This window comes from Enoplosus armatus, chromosome 15 (assembly GCF_043641665.1).
Source record: "Enoplosus armatus isolate fEnoArm2 chromosome 15, fEnoArm2.hap1, whole genome shotgun sequence".
Classification (NCBI taxonomy): domain Eukaryota; kingdom Metazoa; phylum Chordata; class Actinopteri; order Centrarchiformes; family Enoplosidae; genus Enoplosus; species Enoplosus armatus.
This window is the reverse complement of record NC_092194.1, coordinates 17,108,178-17,126,648: the sequence shown is the minus strand read 5'-3', so window position 1 is coordinate 17,126,648 and position 18,471 is coordinate 17,108,178. Positions and strand designations below refer to the sequence as shown.

Here is an 18,471-nt window from a genome sequence, read left to right as displayed (position 1 = left end):
ACAGTAGGCAAAATGATGCTTGGCTTTCCAGTTAAGTTGAATACATGCTTACTAAAGTGATTTTTTTTCAAAAAAATCAATTTAAAATCAATGCATAAGACTTCCCCCATGTCTCCTTTGTGCCACCTTGAACTAAGGCCGCCCCTGTGTACAGTTGTGTTGACACATATCAGGGGCTTGTCTGAACTGGACCTCCCAGTGGAAGATAGGCAGCAGAGGATGGTCTTTGTCTCTGAGAGGGAGAGAAGCTCTCAGACTCTGATGTCAGAGTGGTGGATGATGACGATGATGTGACAGATGCTGCTTGTGGTGCTTGATACCTGTAGAAAAAAACCCAGATTTAATTATAATTTAAGATGCAATATGTTTCATTTTTTTCTGTCCCATGCCACAGAATGACCAACTGTATCAACAGGATTTCCTGGTGATTCAATAGCAATATATCAGTAAGTATTTCATCAAGTGCTGAGACATTTTAAAGTATATCCCAGTGAGTTTGCATGTAAGAAAATGAGGAAATTGGTCAACAGAAATGGGAAGTACATGTGGTTAGCAGTTAAAAGGGAAAAACACGCAAAGACACTTGAATAGTGCTTTAAAACTCACTTTTGGAATTGTGATAACATTAACAGCAACACATGCTTATAATTGTATTTCAAAAACTAGGATTGTCCCAACATATGATTACACATTTTTAACACAATTCATGAAAATTGTTCACATAACGTTTCTACTGCAATGTTCAGTCATATCCTGAATTAATGCTCCTAAAAAAAAGGAAACGTTCAGCATCTGTAACCATGTAAGACGTCTGCCTTTCTCCTCTGTTCCCTCACCAGGATTGGGATTTCCTGACCCGTGACGATGCAGCGCTCCTCTGTCTCATGGGAACATTGACCAGAAGATCGTGCATCAGCCTGGGAGAAAAGGCTCTCTCCAGGTGAGCGCCATTAAGGTTCAAGGTGAACATGGTTGGTGGAGACATGTCTAACTCCAACAGCATTATATTCTCAGCCTGTATGAACAGATCAATGTAAAGTTTTAGTTATAATAACATAATTACATGTGCAAATCCACTTTATTTTAGAAAGAAGCCTCCCTGTTTTCTAAACTGATCATGTGTTTTGTAAATTTTTGGTTGCATCTGTTTGCTATGGCAAACTCAACACTTCCTCCCCGTTTCACATTAAAACGCTTCCATTGATTCAGGTGCATAATCCATTCACTTTCATTGAAAGCTTCTATTGTGAAACATCTGCAGGAAATGTCAAGTTTCGTTAGCAGCATCTAACAGTAACAAAGTGAGCTCGATCTGAATTAATTTAAACTCAGAGCAACAGAGTTTGGACTATAGCATGGATACATTCTTGTACTGTTGGAAATAATGCTGTTATAATGTCTTATAATTATTATATTATTACAATATGTGAACCATTATAGTACCAGTAGGTAATTTCAGCCCCCCCCCCCGACCTTTATGTATTCCAAAAGACTGCATCCCTCTCTATTACATATTATTTTGAGATGCAGCCATTATTTGAGTGCTTCTATTTCAGAATCGTAGAACAGTATTTGCTTTGAGACATTGCACTGATTGTTCACTAGCATAAGATGCAACTCTTAAAGCTGTGAATGGTTTCCATGGTTACAATCATCTTCACATCCTCCTACGAAGAAGGAGGCCGTGAACATGATAACAGGGTGCGTAAGACCACTGTTTCACATTTCTTTCTCTGCTGTACTTCTGCCAACTCTCCCTGTGAATGTCCGAGCACTGACCTGGTATCTACATGGGGCCCCAGTTGCCGCGGCAACAGCCATCTGTGCATATTGGCTGATTGGCCTCTTGTATCCCACAGCGGAGAGAGGCCTTCTCTTGACCTGAGTGGGCGCGCTGGGACAAAGACACGGGAAAAGGATTTGGATTCAGTTTAATACAGACGCAAGACGCAAGCTTCAGGAACCTCAAGTGCCCCACATATGGTCAACTGATCAGAAAAATCTCCCCGTTATCTCCTCTGTGCCATCTTCCATTCAGCTATCCAACTGTTTCAGACAAGACAAATACCAAGGGTGTCTGGTCTCGTTTATATAAAGATATCTGTTTCTCGGAAAGGCAGAGCACATGAATTATCTATTGAACGTAAGGCCAGATTGCTTTACAGCCCTTCTGTGTAAGACTTAAAGAAATTCTGACTTTGGCGACCCCTAGTGGTTGTACCAAAATAGACACTGGGGCTGACAGTAATGCAAAAACTTTGGTCATATTTTGAAATATGTTGTACTCACAGTTATACAAAAGTAGACTCTGTATCATCAATCTATGACTTTTATTGAAGGAGGTCATGCTGTAGTCTATGTCGCCCACTTTCCTTCAGCCTGCCTGATCTATCTATTTATACTTCTGTTACTGATTTCCTACATTTCCAAGAACGTTGACTGACAGCCCCTAGAGAAGGAATGTGCAGGTGCACTCAGGTGTAATATATGGAGGCCAAAAGAACCAAAATAGCAATTGCAGAGTTAAAGTTTTGCCAGTTTTAAAGAAGCAACACTTGCACATCCTACTTAAAAACGTAATACTTGACAGCTGCATTGCAACATGGTCTATTCAGGTAACTGATGGTGCAGAAACTGGCATCTCTGCTGCTTTAGTGGTGGGAAGTTTTATGATTCAGTGCTGATTTACTGTACCACCTACAGTCTCTTACGTCAACAATGTGAAATTAATTCACTGACCTCTCCGATGGAAGGACCGGTTGGAGTCTCCACTGATCCTCCTCGCTGTCAAAGTGCAGCCTGTTCATGATCTTGTTCTTCTCCTCTGGCGGTATAAAATTCTCAATCAAGAGATATCTGAAATATGGAATACAAGTGTATGTTTCAGCTGCAGTCACAGGAAACAACAAAATTAATTCAAATAGCTACCTACCTAGATAAATATTTCCCCCATTTCTCATAATGTACCAGTACAAATAATTAAAAGTCATCCAATAACACAGAACCAGCACAGATTTGTTGACAATGTCATCCCTCGGTCCATTAAACAAACTGTTTACCAAGCTTAGTTGCAGTTACATTCTGATTGATCCCTCCCTGATATCCTGATTGAACAGTCAAACATCTAATTAAGAACAAAATGCTCTCAAGTGCCATTGATTTGTATCTCGATGATAACAATATCTAGATATACAGCAGGCATAATCTGAAAAGTCAAAAGCGTGTTTATTGTGTTATTTGCTCCTTTTTGATTACAACATAAACTATTGAAATAGAGTAGCATCATTTAAGCTGTTCATCATTTAAATTTAAAACTTTAAAACTTAGATAGAACTTTAAAACTTAGAACTAGATTTTGATTTGCAGAATATTGCCATATTTCAAAATAGGAAAAAAAGGTTTAAAGAGTTCACTGTCATATAAATGAATATCTCTCTCAATGTCAGGTGTATTATGAAAATACAGCACAACACAGCTTTTACTGCATTTCATCAATTAGATAATGCTCAATACATAACAGATATTATATGTAGAAAACATTTCACAATAATATGATAATATCTGATAGCTTCCAGGTATAAAGGATGGAAATCTGTAACCTTTTTGTAATACATTGACTCTTTATGACCAAAGCATTGTAGCAACCTCGCCACAATAAAACAATGCATTTTATTAACTCTTCATTGTAAACAGCACAACAAAATTGTTTTTTTATGCTAAATAGAAATCCGCATATGATGATGGTGATGAGAAAACAAGACAAAAATGACATTGCATACAGTATATGTGCTCACGCTCACTTGTACTTGAGTTCTCTGGTGAGTTCAGTCTGTGTCTGTTCAAGCTCCTGTCTGGTTGTGACATGTTCATCAATGACATCCCTCATCTCCGCCTTCACCAACTGTAGTTTGGCATACAACTGTACAGAAGATGACGAGGTGTTTATATAAAACGCACGCTTGAGGAAAAGCCATTAATTTGCCAAATTCGAACAAAATAAATTTAAGGCTGAGGAGACAAGTGGAAGAGTCTTCTCCACCAACCAGAAAAGAGAAACTGATTCAATTATGGTTAATGTCATTGGGACACATTAGCGGGTGAGTCATCTTACCCTCTTCAGCTTCTTAGTCTTAAGTTCCACCTCCTGCTGCAGGGAGGAGAACGTCTCTATCATTTCTAAAGTCTCTTCGTCCTGCATCATCATCTGCTGCTGGATCTCTCTCTCTCGTCTTATCTGCAGATCAGACAGAACATTCAGCTCCATTAAAGAAGAATAGAAACTTAAAGATGACGTCGTTTTCAAAACATCCTCCTGTATAAGACAACCCAGATTTATACTTCTATTATGAATGGAAAAGTAAAACAAAAGTATGTTTCATAAGGAGAAATCAACGCAATAAAGCATTACTTTAATTACGTTTATTTAATCATTTACATACCTGTTCTGCAATTTCTTGTCTCTTCAGCTCCAACATTTTTTGCTGTTCATTGGTGTGATCAATTATAGTCTTTCCTCCAACTAACAGTTTGCTCTCCATAGCCTGTGAACAAAGACATACAATTAATTATTTATGTAAAATTTCTTTTGTTCCACCAGCGTCTCATTTATCAAACACTACAAGGCACGCGATCGTCACAAGTACCTTATATTTCTCAATGATCTTCTCCAGAGCGTCCTGGTCCCACTGCATGTCCTCTACGCTTTTTCTGTTGTCTTTCAGGTGCTTTAACTTCTCGCTGCTTCCCTGGCAGGTCAGAGACTTGGGGATGATACTCCCCTCTCTCATGTGATGTTTCACCTCTTGTTCCTCCTCAAGAGCCTTCCACACGTCCGCGTCCCTCTCTCGGAACATCTCCTCTTCCATACCAGCCAGACTTTTACTCAGTCTTTTGCTATTCCTCCTCCTCCTCCTCTCCTTCGCGAGCATCCCGCGCTCCTCTAGCTGGGCTTTCAAGCGCGCGATCTCCTCCTGAAACTCCCTCAGCAGGGCGTCTTTGGGATCCTCGTTAATCCGAGGTTTGTTCTTTATGTTCTTGGCCCTGCTGGCGTACCTCAGCGTGGCCAGGGATTCATCAAAGTTCTTGTGGGACGGCCCCACCGTTGCTATCATGACTGTCTTTGCGTTGCCGCCCAGTGAGTCCTGGAGCAAGCGGGTCAGCTTGGAGTCTCTGTACGGGACGTGGCTGCTCTTCCCATCCACCAGAGCTGAAATGACATTCCCCAGCGCCGAGAGGGACAGGTTGATTTTGGCTGCTTCCTTCAGCCGCTTCCCTTTAGCACCTGTCTTGCTCTGGCGCTCGCTGCCAGCCAGGTCAACCATGTTCAGCTTCCCAACGCGGATGTGGTCCTCGCCATCTGGCCCTACCTCACTACACTCCACGGTTATCAGAAAAATCGCATGAGACCGAGAGCTGCGTTCATTCATGTTCGTGAACCCCACAGACCTGGACTGGTTGCCTATGTTCATCACATGCTCAATCTCGGTGGCATTCTTAGTGACCACGGCAGACAGGTCTTTCACATAAACACCAAAGTCTGGACTTTCTTTCAGCTCCAGTTTCTTGTTGTTGTCTTTGCACATCAGATCTCTGATTTCCTCCTGGTAGATCTCGAGGTACGATGACCTCACCAGGAATTTCTGATTCTGAGTTCTGGATATTTGTGTAAAAATGTGCTGAAATGAATTTGGTATGACCCCTCTCATCTCTGGGTCGTTGGAAACCCCTTGCATGGTGTGCGTTTTACCTGTCCCAGTTTGTCCATAGGCAAACACAGTCACGTTGAAGCCTTGGAGCACGGAGTCCACGAGGGGTCTCACTGCATCGTCATAAACGTCGCTTTGGTTTGAGTCCCAGCCATACACGGAGTCAAACGTGAACACTTTCAGTGGATCATCAGGTGGTGCCTTCGGGTTCCTGACGGTGATCTGCCCCAGTTTGTCATCAATCCCCAAAATGTTTTCACACTCTGTCTGCTCCTTCTTGCTGAATGGCCGGCAGCGGACCACCACCCTGACCGCCTCGCAGTGTTTGGTTTTAGACATTTTGGTCAAAGATACAAAAAAAGAAAGAGCATGAACTATCCTCACCACGTTAAAAAAGCCATTTTCTCGGGGCGGGGTCCACACTTGTCCTTCTCCTCCGTACAGGTGCAGCAGCTAATGCTCCATTTGGTAAAAGCGGTCAGACACACCTCATGAGGGCCGCTTTCATCATCCCCGATGCACGCAGCGTCTCCTCCGGCCTGAGCATCTCTCAGAGAGGAAGCGATGTCACAAGATTAAAAAAAAAAAAAAAAAAGGGATGCTGCTGAAGAAAAACACCCAGCCAGGCCCAGCCCAGCCCACACAGCCTCCCCGCGGTACACACCCTGCTCTGCGGACAATGGAGATAAGACATGTGACCTGCGCGACGAATTGGATTTGAGCAAATCTTCTCATGGTGCGCAGCTCATGGTCTAAATCTGTAATCGTGATAAATTAACCCCCCCACCAGCACTTGAACGCACCTTGAGAGAGGAAGCGGATTTTTGATTCAATAACAAAATTTTATTCAGGCTTCACATTTACATCATTCTTCAAACCAGAAAGTCTTTTTAATGTACAAAAAAGAAAGGACATTCGCTGAATCTTACTGCCAAGACATTCATCAGTAATGAAGAATTAATTTGCCAGGTGGAAAATTGTTTAATTCTTCTGCCTCTACAGCATCTTTATATCTGCAATGTGTCAATAATTAGCCTCCATCTGCTTCTCAATCTATACATCATGAAATAAATCAATAATGTTTAAGTACAAAAGAAAACATCCATTTTTGCTGACATTACACACTCAGTTGCCAGTTTATTAGGAACACCCAGTTAAAACTAATGCAGTCTGATAGGCCTGCCTTCTTGATGGTTGTAACGTTCAGTTTTTGCTGAGGCTTTTGTCCACCACATTTACACCAGAGAGTGTAGTTTAAATAACACAAACACTCTATATATATATCATCTCTCTCCTACTCTCTCTATATAGAGAACTCAACAGCACCTCAAGCAACACCCTCCACACTGTTATACATACCTCTCTTATTTTAACAAAAACTGAACATTATAACCTTCACGAAGGCAGGATTTACTGCAGGACTGTTATATTAGTTTTATCTACGTTTATTAAAACCTAATAAACTGTCAACTGAGCGTATTTTCGGTATGTTTGCCCCCACTCATGATATAAATGTTAGGCACATTCTAGCGGCTGGAGTTCTAGTAAAAGCTACTGGCACACACGGTGGGTCGGTCACTTGTGAAATCTCTTGCTAGAATCCTTTGCATGATCCAGTAAGAGTTGGCATGGTGTGAACTGGTTCCCGTAGACCGCTTCAAATTGCCTCATCTTCTCCACCAGCTTGTCAGCACCAAAGGTGTCTACGAAACGGAAAGGTCCTGGAAGCGTTGAGATAACATGTTAGAAATATTACCACAGGACACAAGTTAAATGGATAACAAGGATGTTACTCTAGGCTTGTTTTCTTTTCTCTATGAAGAGCTGCTCTGTAAACAGCTAAAGGGCTGTTTCATAAAGCAACGTCACTACTTAAGTAAATTTAGTTTAGTAAACAGGTCTAACCTAAGTTACTATGCAAACACATTCTTCCAGACTAGCTGGTTCAGGTTTAGCTTCACCTCTAGATTAACCAGTGTTACAATCAATCTGCTAGATTTCAACATAGTATTTCTCTTAAGTTCCTCCCTGAAGGTTCCTATTCACTGCTGCTCTGCGACCATGAGTCTGTTTCCAGTCAAATTGAACACATTTAGACACCTGGGCTGTGTACTTAAAATGTCTGAATTTATGTTTTTCTTTCAGTCTTTAAGTATCTTCACAGTATTCCAGACAACATATGTGTTTTTAATGCAATTAAAATGAAGATACTTTGACACATGCCTGTAGCCTGTAGTAAGAAACATTTGTTCTCTCTTTAAATGTTACTTAAATACAATTAAAGAAACACACACCTAGAAGTCTGGGGCAGACAGCCAATCTGAAGGTATTTTAACTGTTTTTTTCACCATATAATATATATATGGTGGTATATAATCTTCTTGCTAAAAATTAATTCCCTGGCTGGTGTCCTATTTGGTACCTCAAAGTTATTTAAATGTAATTTTGAATCTTACACATCTTTTCCATTCATTTTCAGTCAACAAAAAGTAAAATTTTCACACAACAAACTGCAAACTCTGCAACAAACTGAACAAACACAGGAGTTCAAGGTGTTAAGTTTATCTCTACTTGTGTAAAATGTTATTTTTGGCTTTGTTAATCACAGTGGTTTTTGTTCATTTTTACTGTCATATTTCATTCTGAGTGTTCTATGTTTAATATTTGCTGCTCTGTAGCCACAAACATCACATTTATGTCTTTAGATGTCCGTTTACTTCACTGTGAATTGATGTGATCGGTGCCTGATGTGTTGGGTCTTTGTCTGATCTCATCATCCCTAATTGCTTTATGAAATGGTTCAGTTTTGATTCACAACTGACTTTCACCTGAGACACTTTTATGAAACACCCCTCAGCTAAATAACACTGGATAAACAGGTAGGTTGGTCCTTAAGGCCACTACAGTTCCTGGGCTTTCAAATTGACATAAAACATAGAAGAAAGGGACACCCTTTAGGGAGGTTACTGGTCTTTTCATTGACAGGATACAGCCTCTGGGCACAAGTGGCTCAGATGACAACCCACCTCCAAGGCAGGGGGGGAATCCCAGGCCAAACACAGCCCCGATGTCTCCTTCCAAAGGGTTGTTCAAAATGCCCTCTTGCAAACACAGCACGGCCTCGTTGACGAATCGAGAAATGAGTCTGTACTGCACATCAGAGTCTGATGAACTGTAAAAAGTTTCACAAGTAAGAACATGTTAACATTTAATCATTTTACCAAATGTAATATAATAATATCAAGGCTCAATAGGTTTTGTTTTTGTTTTAGTGTAACTTAAATAACTGCATTGCTACTTCTGCAATTGTCCAGTGTCAACTTACACAGCAGGATTTGGAGTCATCTTGTATTTCTCAAGGATATCTCCAATATCTGGGTTGACTTCTTTGACTTTGAGTCCTGGCTGGTAGATGTAGCAACCCTTTCCTGATTTGCGGCCTTGAGATATAAAAAAATAAAATAAAACGAGGATCAATACATTTTAATACAACATGTACACATAAATTAAAACACGAGTTCTTTATCCAACTAACACTGGGCACAATCCTTCAATGTGGCCACTCATACCCTTGAATCCCTGGTCCACCATGGTCTTCAGAACCTCCACGTTTCCACCACCAAAGCGGGAGCCGAAAGCTTTGCCGAGGTCCTCGGCCACGTGGGCGGCAACGTCAATACCGACTTCATCAGCCAGTGTGGCTGCACCCACAGGGAACCCAAAGCCTGTGGTGAGCGCATCTAACTTCTTGGGGTCAACTCCTTCCTGTAAGTGCATACAGATTAATTAATAATATGTATAACAGCCATCCTGAAATGAGGAATATGTTGTGTTCAAGTGAGCTGAATCTAGTCAATCTCAGATCCCAAATCTTGCATGTACTACAGTACATAACAAATACAGCATTTACAACAATAATGAGCAGAGTTCACGGCTGAATTTTTTAACTGTAGTACAACTAACCTGAAGTACTCGTACTGCTTCAGCCAACATAGGAGCCAGACACCTTGTCGTATAGAATCCAGGTCCATCCTGCAAAGAAATATGTATAATATTTTATTGAATTGCAATAACGTTTAACAATTATTAACACCATCATGGTGATCTTCAAGCGACTGCTGTGATCAGTATTTCTGCATCACCTTCAGCCACTATACAACTTCATTGTTGGCCATTTGTTACCATTTTTTTAAGTTTTACAGAAGGTATTCATTCGTCAGTAACCACAGAAGGAGAGAAGAAACAAACATGACGCTAAGCCTCACCCCAACAACTATGATGACTTTGCCCTGCTTCAGGCCGGCTGCCACAGCAGAGGCTGTAGTGTCCTTTGACGTCTGATCAGTGGTTATAATCTCAAGGAGCTGCATCTTGTCCACTGGAGAGAAGTAGTGCATTCCAATCACCTGAGGACACACAGAGAAAATACTCAGAAAATATAATTTCTTTCATTTAGAAGAAGTACTTTTAAATTACAAGGCTCCCAAGTACAAACCTTGTCTGGTCTCTTGCTGGCAGCAGCGATATCCTTGATGGGTAGAGCAGATGTGTTGCTGGCAAATATGCAGTGAGGGGAAACCACCTGCAATACACAATATTGTCCTAGATTTAATGTTACAGACTGATATTTACAACAAAGCGAGTACATTCTCTTTGTAACAACCTACTAAGCCTCTTTTCTGTCACACTTACGGCCTCCACCTGCTTCAGGACTGCATGCTTGATGTTTATGTCTTCAAACACGGCTTCAATAACCATGTCGGCCTTTTCAAAGCCACTGTAATCCAGCTGGCCAGTCAAGTTGGACAGTATGGAGTCTCTCTGAAATGACGTGATGTTCCTCTTTTTGGTCTTGTCATTGAACCTTGTTTGATATAAAGAGTCAAAATGAGTCATCAACATACTATAAGATCACAGATTTCAGGTTCCAACATATTTATGCTACAAACAAACCTACAAATGATAACAGTTATTCTGTCATTAGACTGGAACTGTATCTACCAAATGTACAGTCAGGATTTGAATTAAATACTTAACCTGCAGTAAAACATGACCAAAACAACTAATATTTTAATGCCTGATAAGAACCCACCCTTTGTAAACCTGCTGTTCTCCCCTGGACAGTCCAGCCAGAGTGGTGTCCTTCAGGATCGTGTGCACACCTTTGTCAACAGTCACCTGGGCGATACCTGCTCCCATCAGACCTGCTCCCAAGATGGCAAGAGTCCTACAGGCAAACAACAAAGACAATTTATCTACCACCTAACAAAAGCAATAGAGAACAGTAGACGATAGGAAGATTGATCCTAAGACTCATACTTCTTTTAAACCAAAGCAACATCCAGCTCTGTATGTAAAAGTGACATCCACTCACTTCACTTCCTTTTGAGGAGTTCCAAAGCGGTTCTTCTTGCACACGACTTGACCGTGGTAGAGACCAATCAGGGCTGCAGATTCTGAGGTTTTTCCCAACTGACCAAAATTCTGTGACAAACATGAAAATTGATGATGTTCACTTGCACAATGTACTACTGTAAATACTACATTTGCCAATGATATAGGCCAACAAACTTTACCTGAGACTCAGCCAAGTATCCAGCAACGGGGCCTTGTTCCACTCCAGTCTTCACACACTGGTGAAGGTGAAAGGTGAAATGGTAAAAAAATCTATTTCAAATCATGTTTAATATGACACAAACTTTCTAAAAATACTGGTAGTGTACTACAGAGTTTCCCAATCCAATTATCAATATATAACAAGCTGTGGCCAGGGAATGTTCAGTATCTAAATTGACAAATTAATTAATTAAACATTAATTATTCATCAATAGTGTCAATTGAATTGTTACTTACAATTTTCCACACAAAACAAATAAAATACAGTTGCACTCTGGTTGGACTCATTTCCAACAAAAGTCAGACTTATTTCTTAAAAGTCTCCCAATACTATCCAGACTTTCAAAGATAGTGAGAGTTATTGTTTAGAAGGAGTTTTTACTTACTTCAATTATTTTCAGGGGTGCTGGATAAAGTCCCTTGCTCTGCTTCATAACTTTGCCATGGACAGTTTTGTAAATTTGGTTCCGTACAAACCCGAAGCTCATAACGTAGTCTTGAATTTCTATGGAGAAAGAACATTAACTCTTTAATGCAGTATTGTTTATTCATGGTGAAACAAGTGACTACAGAAAGTCAAATGCTCATTAACTGCAGCACAACTTACTCTGCATCATGCCTTTCTCTTTGCGGAGAGCGATCTTCTTATTGACGATCCCTTTGGCGCATTCGATTGCAATTTCCTCAAGGTAGTCTATTGTTCTTTCCTCTGGACTCTTCAGCCCAGGTCCTATAATACGAGCAGAAAAATCATGCAAAGATGAATTTCAACAATTCATTTTAACCTAAAGATCAAATGATGCACAGTAAAATACTCCAAAAGCATGCAGTGTTACATTGAGTAGTGAATGACTGACTAGAGATTACAAATTACAATTTCTACAGGTGGTAATACCTTAAAAATGGGTAATATTAATCATAAGTGAGTCAAGATAGCTTACCGAGGGGGTCTACAAGTTGGTCGACAAGCCCCATCTTCTTGGCTTTATCTGCTCGGATGTTTCTTCCTGTCAGCATCATGTCAAAGGCATTGGGTAGACCAACCTAAAGGTAATACAATAAATCATATGTGAACTGATTTACTGATTGATTTTGAGTGTGTTGTGCTGTGTGTAATGCATAAAACATAAACATTTACATTTTTGTTTCATGTTATGGAAAGAGGTTAGATTGTAGTTTGTCATAATCCTGCACTTTGAAGGATAGGATTGTTGAACTCTAGACGTAATGAGCAGGGGGAAATAATCTGTCGGGTGGTTTGCAGGGTCTCAAAGGTGCCCGTAAATATCTTAAACCAATTATGAGCATTAGCCAAATTATTTTGCACTACAGCCTTGCCATTTCAGGTCTTGTCCTGACTCAAGATACACACTATAACTAATATAGGACGCTTTCACATACTATGATCTGCATCATCCTGCAAGTAATTCAAACAGTAAGCACATCAATGGAAATGTACGGACTATAAACCCATAACTAACCATTTTGGGGAGTCTCTGAGTACCACCAGCTCCAGGTAAAAGACCCAGCATTACTTCAGGAGTACCAAGAACTGTTTTCTTGCTCTTTGTTGCAACTCTGTACTGGCAGGCAATGGCAAACTGAAATGCAAAAAGAGCCCATTAGATAATACATTATAATCAATCATCCTAGTCAAATATTCCCACTATAGTCAAACATGCTGAAGTAATTTTTTTGTTTACCTCTAAGCCGCCTCCTAAGCAAGAGCCGTTGATGGCAGCAACAATGGGCTTCGAAGATTTTTCAATCAGATCGAACATCTTCTGCCCCTCCTGAGAAAGTTTGGTGACCTCTTCTACATTTTTGCAGGACTGGATCATGCTGTTACAAATCGGGAATATATCATAAGAATTCCAGAAAAATCCTAAGCATGGCCATTTGGACGATTCATTCAAATATAATACAAGATCTTAATGCTGAGGATGCATTATACTCATTTGTGCTGTGTTTCAGCAACAAACTTTTCATTTAAGACCACACACAGGACGACAGAGATGCAATTTCAAAGAAATCGTAATTATACTGTACATTCAATAACAGCACATTATGTGACAAAAGTTCCACTCAAAAATGTCAAAATTTGATAAGCGCTGGATTTAATGAGATTTCTCTTACTTAATATCAGCTCCTGCAATGAAGCACCCCGGCTTTGAGGAGATAAGGACAGCACTTTGAACAGCGTTGTTGGCCCACACTTCATTCAGTACTTCTGCCATCTCATTTTGCATTTGGATTGACAGCGTGTTAACCTGGAAGGAAAAATGACCATTAGGTTCACATTACATCTGTATAATTAAAGAGTGAAAACGGACACATTCATTTTTAACGTGGTCACACCTTGGAGTTTGGGTCGTTGATCCGTACAACAGCAACATCGCCCTTGACTTCATAGTTCACGTGGGTTTGAGCTAAAATTAGAGAGGGAAGATATTGTACCGACAGTGAGAAAATAATTGTGTCACAGGACAGGGTGACCTATTTATACCCATATGCTTTATAAAGGTGAAGCGATTTTGGAATTACCTAGCATTGCAGGAGCTACTGAGAAGGTGCGAAAACTACCGCCTGTAAAAAGAAAAATGACAGTAAGCCAAACATTATTAGTCATATAACCAACATATGTTATAAGCCATCCAAACTGCCTAGCTGATTCACCCTCACAGTGCGTATTAAAAAACATTATATTAGGCCCAAAACCTGTAATTAAACAAAATGTCCTCGCACAACATACACATGAAATGTATACAACTCGTCCACATAATATTGTCATGACCTCAGACTGTCTCGGCCATGCTGTGCAATCCAGTGGAAAAATGACCCTTCACCTACATTCTCCGCCTACCATTCAGACAGAAAGAGGCAACAGTAGCCATCACAATGGCACAAGTCCTCAAATCCCTGTCTAATCTGTCTAGACAGGGACCTCCTTTCAGTCAAGAGTGGAAGCAAACAGTCGGATTTCAAACTTTAATTTTTGAACCAGAGCCACCCTGACTTAATGCTAGCGTACGCTGTTCCGTAGCAGCCAGCATGCTAGCACAAATGGCAAGTTTACGCTTAAGTTTGCTCGCTAAAACCAAACGTTCACAAGTTCCACTTTCAATGAATAGACTGGTTAAACTTTCATTGAGAAATATGTTTGCTGAAAAAACTAAATCATGTCATCTGAAGCACGACCACACATTTCTGCATTACATTCTTCGGAGCTAACAGCTAGTTTAAACAAGCTAATTACCCATCTACGGCACTTAGCAAATCCCGTGTTTTCAGTATCATTCACCACGCTGGTTCTCTTTAATTTAAAAACACTAAATACATGTACTTTCTACCTGTGAAGAGAGCATATCTCCTTAATGTCGCTCTGGAAAGAACACCAAGGGCTCGAACACCAGCCATCTTGGGAGCGGAGGTCAGTCAGCAGTGGTGAGAAGTGAAGCTAACTAGCTTGCTGTCAAAGTACTATCATTGGTACTTGAGAGGAAAGCAAGATTGGCGACTTTGTGCCACTTCCTGAAACCCGATGAATCGGACAAGAAGCTGATTGGCGTTTATTGTTAACACCCGCATACCATTGGCTGACTGTGACGAACTCGCAGCTCATTGGACGCGCAAGGACTACAAAACCCCGTTTAACTCGGCCCCTTCAAAAGCCTGAAATGAACATCTGAACGACTGGAAATCCTTTTGTTTTAAATTCACTTTGCCATTCAAATTATTTATTTTATGTTTTTCGGACAAATATGAAATACTTTAGTCATTACAAATATGTGCTTACGGCATACCTGCAACGTAATATACTATTGTTAGATTAAATGGAAGCAATAGCAGCATGTTACCACAAGGCGGAAGCAGAAATCCATTTGAGAGACTGCATCTACACTGTTTTCATTCGAGGCAATTTCCTTTACATATAAAATTAACCAGATTGCATGTACAGGCAGACTGACAACATTTTCAAAGATTCAAGATCATTATATCACAAAATCATCAGTTTTCTTAAATATTGACTAAATTCAAACGATCCTCTCAAAACCTTTAGATCTGTTCATACTAAATCGTCACTACATGTGGATTAATTTAGCATATAACTGTATTGTATATTCCTTCCCACCAAAGAGACATTTCCCCTCGAAAATTCTCAGATGTTCGAGCATCAAAGAGGTCAAATTATCCAATAGGCTATTTCACAAAAGAGAAAAAGAAATAAAAAAAAAATATATATATTTAAAAAAATGTAAGAATACAAATACGTTTTGCAAAACTTTGTTATTTCTTCTTTCCTCTATCACTAATCATCTCCCCTCAGATTTTTCTTGTGACTCTTTGGAGGGGCCTGACCCCATAGATACTACATAAAGTAGTTAAAACTAGCTCCAACTCGACCAGCTACGACAGTAAAATGCCGTTTACATACTGATACATCAGTGTTGAAAATCTAATAATGTAATAGGTTCATTCCTATATCCTATATACTGGAGATCACAGCACAAAGGTGACACCTTGTGTACAAATTGGTGAACTACATTACATTGACCTCTTGGGGAAATGGCTCCACATATACACAGGGTGCACTGTAGCCGACTTAAAGCTGTGTCCCCGAAGTTTACTCCAGGTTTTAGGACAAACAGGGGTAATTATAGATTGATGATAAAGCTCCAGTCCTTTTATTCATGTAGCCATTGATTGCCAGCGCATTTTGCATCATTTTGCATTTTTTCTTTAACAGGTGAAAGACTCTGTAAAATGAGCACGTCACTGTTGCCTCAAATGAAAACATAAACTAAAAATGAAAAAATGAAATAACCAAATCCACTTCAACTTCTGATTAAATCATGTTCTTAATCTATGGTACCTCAGATGTTTTCACCTCAACTAACAGGAACTGATCATTTTCGAAATACGCTGTCTGTCTTGCATAATAATTGACAATTTCATACCCCCAAAATTACCTTTCACTGTGGCAAAACAAGATGCTCTCAGTTGCTGTTGAAACATTTAAGGGCATTTCATAAAAATAAGTACCTTTAATTATAGACGTGTATGCCCCCAGGTTAATGGTTAAGTTGTCTCTTTAACCGAATAGCTAGCACAGGTGGTGGAGGAAGTGCTGAGATCCTTTACTTAAGTAAAAGTAGCAAGTTTTATATTAGTGCTATAGTATTACTGATGCAGTTCTATGTAATCAGTAATATTACATTTTATAAGATCAAATGTGGTTGAGTAAAGAGTGCAATATTTGCCTTTAAAATGTACTGGAGTATAATGTATGTATATGTAATGTGTAAAGTAATATGAAATGGAAGTACACAAGTAAAGCACAAGTTCCTCATAATTGTACTTAAATACAGTACTTAAGCAAAGTACTTAGTTACTCACACTTCTGTGCTAGCACTACCACAAATCTGAAACAAATAAAAACCGACCACAGCACAGTTCTGTGCTTCTGTTATATTTACAATTCTATTCTGAACTTGGAAGTATCTTTTTATGCGCAATTGATTGCACTTTAATGTTTACATTTCTGACCTTTGACTTAAGCGTGTACGAGGGACATTTGAAGGCAGCACCAGTCTTTTGAGGAAGGCGGGATCATGTGTCGCTAACACGAAAACATCCAATCAGGGGCCAGATTTTCACATAGCAACCCCAATCAGCGAAGAGGGACTGTCTGGTTGCGAAGGTAGTGGTAGTGTTGGTGTGCTGGAAGAAGCAAGTGTTTCCTTTGGGCTTGTTTGCTGCTGCGTTTAGTAGCAACAATCTGCCTATAAATCTGTTAAGTTTGGCGCCTAACTGTCAGGCGTTTACTTATCTTGTTTGATAACTGAGTTTCTGCATGTTAATATTGTAAATTAGCTTGCGAGAAGAACGTAACCTTGTCTGAAAAGCATCTTTGAACATAATTGGAACACGAAATTACGATGCCATCCCCGATGGAGGGATCTTCTAGAGAAGGTGACCTCTTTACTGTGAAACATGAGCTGAAAAATGGTAAGTTAGCTGCGAGGTGGTTGAAGTTTTAATGCAGTCCGTTTTATTTGCCATTTATCTTTAGGAGACACGTGCCCTGGAGAAATGTTAGCTGGCTAGCTTGGACGAACCAACTGTCACTGTCAATGGGAATTTGTAGTGAGCGCTAACATCAACGTTAACGTTACTCAGGTCCAAAAATGGCAGAGGAAGGCTAACTGTAAGGCTACCGCTAACTCACGCAAACTAACGTTACCTAACCGTTTTACTAACGCTAGCTAACTGCTACTTAATAACCGTGGTTAACCCAGGTAATAACATTAGCTTAAGCTAGTTGTTAACGTGTAACTAGGCTAAAACAGACCATCGACAAGTTTACGCCATTGTCAACGCCTTAACTTAATTACTATATGAGTTGGTTTTCCTGTTATTGCATGGATTTGTTAGTTAGCTGTCACAGCTAACTTCTTCTTAGCCAAAGAAGAGCAGACACAGCTGCAGTGCTGTCAAGTCACAAGAGTAAACGTTAGCTTGGTTTCATTCTGCACATCAACAGTCACGTTAGCTGTTAAGCACTGTTGGTTCGCCTGTTAATGGCAGTTTGGTACATTTCTTCGTCTCCTGGGTAGCCTTGTTAACTTGACACTATTCGATATCATACTGTGACGTTTGTGTTGAATCCTACTGCCTTTTGTTTGTGTTGGAACAATTTTACTGAATGATAGGAAGTAGTGTTGACATGTACCAGCAGCAACTCTAAGCATGACTCCGAAAGGATTAACAGGAAATACAGTTTTTAATATTTACTGTTACAATTCCCAAATATGTATGTGGCAAGACTGATTCAATGGAGAGGGCTGCTGAATGAAGTTCGACACTGCCTCAGCTGCAACTGGTTTATAATGACACAGTGCTGCTGTTCAGGCTGCAACATGACTACGCTGCACCCCCATTTACTGCCCTGCCCTAAATATGCAGTCAGTCTAGTTGTCGCTGGCACTCGTTTTTTTGTCTTATATTTCACACAGCATATTAGCCGCTGTGTCATCTTAACCCTACTTGGGACCCCTGCTCTAGCAGTTGACTCAGTGGAGACAATATAGCAAAATGAAAAGATTGGTATTGAAAATAATAATAGATTGATATGGTTACTCTCAAGCAG

The 18,471-nt window shown here is 40.0% G+C and overlaps 2 protein-coding genes across 4 annotated transcripts; both read right to left on the bottom strand.

Moving 5' to 3' along the window:
• Positions 1–169: 169 nt before the first annotated feature.
• Positions 170–6,044, bottom strand: LOC139297570 (kinesin-like protein KIF3B). The gene is made up of 8 exons (XM_070920300.1): positions 4,644–6,044; positions 4,440–4,541; positions 4,112–4,234; positions 3,801–3,919; positions 2,740–2,856; positions 1,780–1,894; positions 837–1,015; positions 170–320 (listed from the first exon to the last, which is right to left on the bottom strand). Exons 1-8 carry the CDS (start codon positions 6,042–6,044, stop codon positions 170–172), a joined length of 2,307 nt encoding a protein of 768 aa, XP_070776401.1.
• Positions 6,045–6,557: 513 nt separating this feature from the next.
• Positions 6,558–14,743, bottom strand: hadhab (hydroxyacyl-CoA dehydrogenase trifunctional multienzyme complex subunit alpha b). 3 transcript variants are annotated; one of them, XM_070919975.1, is made up of 20 exons: positions 14,672–14,743; positions 13,866–13,907; positions 13,680–13,750; positions 13,458–13,591; positions 13,025–13,163; positions 12,803–12,922; positions 12,263–12,365; positions 11,929–12,051; positions 11,708–11,826; positions 11,282–11,338; positions 11,080–11,189; positions 10,798–10,932; positions 10,398–10,569; positions 10,201–10,287; positions 9,971–10,111; positions 9,669–9,737; positions 9,275–9,470; positions 9,031–9,145; positions 8,732–8,877; positions 6,558–7,426 (listed from the first exon to the last, which is right to left on the bottom strand). In XM_070919975.1, the coding sequence occupies exons 1-20, from the start codon at positions 14,736–14,738 to the stop codon at positions 7,281–7,283; spliced, it is 2,292 nt and encodes a 763-aa protein (XP_070776076.1). In that variant the 5' UTR covers positions 14,739–14,743; the 3' UTR covers positions 6,558–7,280. The 3 variants fall into 3 exon arrangements, with proteins under 3 accessions (XP_070776076.1, XP_070776077.1, XP_070776075.1); XM_070919976.1 differs by having other exon boundaries at positions 13,866–13,900; positions 14,665–14,738; XM_070919974.1 differs by having other exon boundaries at positions 13,866–13,933; positions 14,677–14,738.
• Between the last annotated feature and the right edge of the window lie 3,728 nt (positions 14,744–18,471).